Source organism: Hypomesus transpacificus, chromosome 11 (assembly GCF_021917145.1).
Source record: "Hypomesus transpacificus isolate Combined female chromosome 11, fHypTra1, whole genome shotgun sequence".
NCBI lineage: Eukaryota > Metazoa > Chordata > Actinopteri > Osmeriformes > Osmeridae > Hypomesus > Hypomesus transpacificus.
The window spans coordinates 15,017,950-15,023,949 of record NC_061070.1 but is presented as its reverse complement, the minus strand read 5'-3'; the positions used below and the strand labels follow the sequence as shown (position 1 = coordinate 15,023,949).

General features: G+C 49.2%; 1 protein-coding gene across 1 annotated transcript in view; it reads left to right on the top strand.

Annotated features, from left to right (window-relative positions):
- adss2 (adenylosuccinate synthase 2) overlaps positions 1 to 5,420 on the top strand; it is a 14,093-nt gene extending 8,673 nt beyond the window's left edge. The window contains exons 7-13 of the mRNA XM_047029003.1: positions 1 to 61; positions 291 to 417; positions 1,498 to 1,652; positions 1,847 to 1,971; positions 2,122 to 2,219; positions 2,332 to 2,481; positions 2,679 to 5,420. The exon at positions 1 to 61 is cut by the window's left edge and continues 21 nt beyond it. Coding sequence (XP_046884959.1) covers positions 1 to 61; positions 291 to 417; positions 1,498 to 1,652; positions 1,847 to 1,971; positions 2,122 to 2,219; positions 2,332 to 2,481; positions 2,679 to 2,731 — 769 coding nt within the window. The 3' untranslated portion in view covers positions 2,732 to 5,420. The remainder of the gene's footprint in view (positions 62 to 290; positions 418 to 1,497; positions 1,653 to 1,846; positions 1,972 to 2,121; positions 2,220 to 2,331; positions 2,482 to 2,678) is intronic.
- The last annotated feature ends 580 nt before the right edge of the window (positions 5,421 to 6,000 follow it).

Sequence of the window (6,000 nt, the reverse complement as noted above, 5' to 3'; positions counted from 1 at the left end):
GTACAAGGCCATGTACCCCACCCTGGAGATTGACATAGAGGGAGAGTTGCTGAGGCTGAAGGTGACTTACAATGTTTATTTTTTTAAATCATATATATTGTATATTAGATGTAAACCCCAGTGGGCCAGCCCCTCCATGACTGGGCAGTAAAGACAGTAACACACACCCACAGACTAGGACTATCCATTTCAAACAAACTGGTTTACGCATGTTTATTGAATTCTGCTGATGAACATTTCGTGTAGTTCAACTCTGGCCTGATGTGTGCTTGATTTGTCCCCCTGGGCAGAACTACGTGGAAAGGGTGAAGCCCATGGTGAGAGATGGGGTCTACTACATGCACAAGGCCTTACACGGACCCCCCAAGAAGATCCTGGTGGAGGGGGCCAACGCTGCGCTGCTCGACATCGACTTTGGTCAGTCCCCCCCACACATCAACCTTCCACTTCATAATGTCCCGTAACGATGTCCGCTAACTATGCAGGCTATAGAGATGAAAAGAGTGTTAATCCCCATTGAAGTGAATGTACTGGTTGAGCGAGCTAACACTCTGATGAACTCAAACAAGCCCCCAGGACAGTCAGGCTACTGGTGTGGTGCAGTCTGGTAAGTGTGGCTGTGCATAGGTAGATCAAACCCACCGCTGAAAGCAGCTGCGATCACACGCACACAGCCTCTCTTCTGCCCCTCACGCACTTGTGACCTGAATTTCAAAGCATCTGATTGGAGTTCCAAACACATGATTACAGCAATGCTGTGCTTTGGAGAAGGAGTGCCTACTTCATTGAAGGAGGGGCAGTTGGGAGGCAGGAAAGAACACTAGAGAACACTTCCTCCCCATGCATGAATCACTGCTGCCCTGTCTGTCACCATCAGCCTCACCAGTTGGTAAACTAAAACAACACTTTCACCCACTGTTGAACAATTGGTTGTCAGTTGTAGCTAGAGGTGAAGTCAAGGGTTGCTGTGAAACCACGGTCACCCAGTGTTCTTGCAATGCCTGGTTAAACGAGTTTCTAGAAGTGAGTTTATATGTCTTTTCAGAGAACTGCACTACCTGTATAGAAACTGCCCTCTGGCCTCTCCACGCCTAGATATACACTATGTAGATGGGACCCTTTCTGAATTGGGTTGTTAATCCTAGACCTTTCCACTCCAGTGTGGTTTGGACAGGGAGGACAGGGAACAGACCAAGGGGAATCTCCTGGATAGGACCCAGAGCAGAAGGAATGGAGAATGTGTTCCTACAGTCTGGACTTGTATAATATGGATGACTAGGCTGGAAGCCACCCATCTGAGCTGAGCTGCGAGTCTCTGTTCACCCCCCAGAGTCGGGTCACCTCTGAGCCACTTGGTGACTCACGCGCGTAGGAGAGAAGCACGCTGTCCTCACTCGTGTCACCAGCGATGTTGATAGACAGGCTGTTATGTGTCGGGATTATGGTTTGTAGGTCAGTTGCGACGTGTGACTCGGGGTGTGTGTGTGTGTGTTCCAGGGACGTATCCTTTCGTGACCTCGTCTAACTGCACGGTGGGCGGGGTGTGTACGGGGCTGGGCATGCCCCCTCAGAACGTGGGCGACGTGTTCGGCGTGGTCAAGGCCTACACCACCAGGGTGGGCATCGGAGCCTTCCCCTCGGAGCAGAGCAACGTAAGACACACCTTGTTGCCTGGGTCTGTGAGACTCGTCAATAAGAGGGCTCTGAACTGCTTCTTGTAGATTGAAGACTTTTGAAAAAGTATGTCGTCAAAACAAAAAAGAGGAATGTCTCCTCTCCTTGTCCAACATTACCATCTAGTGGACAGTGTTAGACATTGCCATTGGCCTTTCCTCTCTCGTTCCAGGACATAGGAGAGCTTCTGCAGACGAGGGGAAAAGAAGTGGGCGTGACCACAGGCCGGAAGAGGCGATGCGGTTGGCTGGATCTGGTCCTCATCAGATATGCCCACATGATCAATGGCTTCACTGCGTGCGTCTCTTAAGCTCTTCCCTGACCTTTACTTCTTCAGCGAGCTTAGCTGTCGGTCGTGTGTGCGTGTGTCTGCATGCGTGTGTGCCTGCGTGCTTGCGTGTGCGCTATGTGTTCACTCGTCGCTGTGCTGTCCTCTCCCCTCACCAGCTTAGCTCTCACCAAACTGGACATCCTCGATGTCTTCCCTGAGATCAAAGTGGGTGTGTCCTACACCGTGGACGGCCAATTGATACCTCATTTCCCAGGTAGGCGTGTCTTCGTGGATGTATGCTTCTAATGCTGATACAAAAGCAAAGAGATGGCAGCCAATAGCCTGACTGTACCTCACAGTTGTCCCGCCTTCCTTGCCCCCCCCAGCCAATCAGGAAGTGCTCCAGAGGGTGGAGGTACAGTATGAGACGCTGCCTGGGTGGAGCAGCGACACGTCTGCCACCAGGACATTCCAGGAGCTGCCGAAGAACGCCCAGAAATACGTCCGCTACATCGAGGGCCACCTGGGGGTGCCAGGTTGGAGACTATTACTCTCCCCCCCCCCCCCCCCCCCCCCAAGTCTTTCCCTTTGTCCTCGACCTTATCGCCCTCCTCCACCTCTTCACATCCCATCTTCCTCTTCTCGTAGTGTTTCTGTTTCCAGACTTGTGTGGTCTTCAAACCATCCTCTCTATTGTTCCCTAACTCCCCCTACTTCTGTTGTGTCCCTACAGTGAAGTGGATCGGAGTGGGCAAGTCCCGGGAGTCCATGATCCAGCTCTTCTAAACCCCCCTCCCCATCCTCCTCCCCCCCATCCTCCTCCCCCCCATCCCCCTCCCCGCTCTCAAAGACTGACTGCAGCTCACCTGGTTCTCTAACCCCACATCTCCTATGGCTGTGTGGCTGTGTGTGCCATACATCCCTGTACCTCCCTGTAGCTCCACAGAAGGTCATGTGCTACCTCTCATCATACGCGTTCCAACACCGCTTACAGACATGGTGGGTTCGTATAGGTTTCTCTTGCCTGTGTTGTCATGGTTGCACATTGTGCCAGTTGATATTGTTCTGTGCTGTGTGCCTTGTACAGGCGTGTGAGATTGGCTGGGTTTGCACTTTCAGCTACTGGCTCCGTTTTTGCCTGTATTTTATTTCCAGATTCTGTGTGAGCAGGGTCTTGTCTGAAGCCAGTAGCCAAAGCACCTGTTCTGGACCCATAGGCCCATTCAGACCTGTAGAATGTATCCCAGTGCTATTCATAGATAAGATGCTAGGATCTTAATGTTACTGCTGACAGCCTCTTAAGTCTCAGGACTTTCTCTCCATCAGAACCGTTTTTATTTCCGTATGTTCTTTCTGTATTTTATTGCTTGCCTCGATGTGTTTTATACGTCTGTTAACTTCCCGTGGAACACCAAGTGTCCTCATGACTCCAGTAGCTGCTCCCCTCCTGGTCAGATTTTGCTCCAAGCGACTGCACGGGGTCCTGTCCATCGCCTGTCAATCTTCAGATAATACTGTCCATATGATGATTATGAATCTCCCAGGCCTGTCGTAGCGTGTATTAGAGGGAAAAGGGTTAGGGTCACCTTGGAAACGGGTCCATGGAGTTCACATGTTCTCAGACATGGTCAGCCATACATGAAACGGAATGACACACTGCGGAGGCTGTCGTTGACTTTGTGGAGGAACTGTTGCTTCGATGTTCATCTATAGTTACTGAATGTAACGAGAATGTTCTGTCGTTTAAGAATATGACCATGTCAGTGGTCGTCTGGCCTCCAGTAAGTGTAGCAGTGACGCGTCACCTCTCACGTCAAGATATCCAACCAGTGGTGCTGGTTCTTAGCTCCACTGGGTGCATGTGGACCTTGTCATCCCGTGTTCTAGTCCACATTCCGTGCCTACATACACGGAGCATTCTGTTCCCCATTGTGAATTTGGGTTTGGGGTCAGGACACGCATTAGGATGCGGTCACGGTTAGTTCATACCTTAAATAGATTTACAAAGGCAGATCATTCTTCCATCTAACATAGTGTGTTGTATGTTTGTGAAAGGCTCATGGCTCTCTGACCACTAGTAAAGTGTGTGCCTGTCTGAGTGTGTGGCACTAGCCAACAGTGTAGCAGGAGATAATGCTGGGAATAAAACTAAAGGGACATCTTTAAACGCTACTTTTGAAATAAGTATATATTCAGTAAATATATCTGTTTGTCTACCGAGGCCATGTTTGTGTTGTTAGGAGGACTTGACCTGACCTTTTCCCCTGCTGTGGATACCCGTCTAGACAAACGAGCTGCTCTGGCTTCATCTCAATTCTACCCCTCAACCACCGATTCTAAGCGCTAGTGGCGAGTGTTTCGTACTGTCCTGATCTCCTATAGCTTACTCCAGGACAGACTGGGCCTTCCCCTCACCCTCTTAAGCCCCCTCCTCTTCTCTCTCACACACACACACACACACACACACACACACACACACTCCTGCCACAGGTACCCAAACCACTGCAACAAAGTGGTAAGAAGTGTCAAACGGAACGAGTTGACCTCACGACAGCTCAGTGTGTGTCCTGGTTCCCTGGGGCCGTAGTGCGTGCAGTGTCCCCCGGTGCCCTCCGAGGAGGGGCTGCGTTCATGACTGCTGAACACGTGGCTCTTATTTAAACACTCCCACGTGTTAGTCAGATCATTAGGCTCAGGTCAGCGACGTGGAACGGACGTGGAACGAGACGTGACAAAGTGCTTCTGATCCCTCTGAAGAAGATGAAGAAAGCCGCCTGCCGTGTGGTCCCATGCCGTGTGGGATGTGGAGGCCCCGCGAGCAGCCAATCAGGGTGAGAGAGGGAGCAGGAGGAGGAGAAGGAGGAGGAGGAGGAAGCCTTGTGAAGAGGGGATATTTTGAGTTCAGGATGTCATTCGGTGGTGAAATCCAGGTGTCGTTCTATATTAGCAGAATTTCATCCCTACCCCCCCCCCCCCCCCCCCCCCCCCCCCCTGCTGCATTTGTAACTGAAGCCTCTCATGTTATGTGAGCAAATGTTATAATGGTCCCAGCCCATGTTATGGTGTGTGTCTTGACTCACTTGACTGACTCACTCGTTCAGTTTTGATTGTATCATTGCGCTGATGGACACGTATTTGCAAAAATATGATTTTTGAGGTACTGTTCTGCGTTGTATGTGCGGGTGTATTAATTCCTTAAATGTATATACAGACAAACGGAACAATATTATCTTGATCTTATAGCTGTTCTGTATTTGGTGAATATGCTTTGCCTGTGGCACCAGGGGCTGGTTGTCTGTGTGTGTGTGTGTGTGTGTGTGTGTTATTTGTGAGTGTGTGAGCGTGTGTGCATGTTTATCAAACATTGTTTGTACATTACTGGTCTTACTATTTGTAACTGAAGATACAAGTAATTTTAATATCAATGGGACATGCACACCAGAACAAGATTCCAAATAAACATCATGGGAACTGCTTATGTCTCTGGCTCTTCATTTAAATCACGTTTATAAATACTGTTTTGAAATCAATTGTTCGACTTGCTGATGTTAGTCAATATACTGTACAAGTACATTACAGAACACTTGTGTACTTCAGATAAGCATGATGTTGTTAATATCATGACCACTAGAGTGCGCCAGATATCTGCGCATTAAATTATGTTATTAACACGTCCGCTTGAATGTAGTTCACTTCCTGGGCAATTCATGGACAACAGGGCTACCCTCGAAGGACACATACATACATGCATATGTACATGTTGTGACAAAATAGGAATTAGAATGGAAAATCAAAGTGTTTCTTTGAATTGTAAACAGACTGGAATCGCCTTTCCAGGAATTGTATAGAGGGAGTCAGTCGGGATTTAAACCTGTTTGCTTTGTACACATCTAAAACTCCTTCAAAGAGGAGGTGAACACCCTCTATCCTCTTCTCCCTGTCTGACCACAAAACCACCTGGTTCATTTCCCTCCCCCCCCCTCCCCCCACCTTCTCCCCCCCACAGACTTCCTGCAACATTTGACTACATCTGAATAACACCACAGCTAATCTGG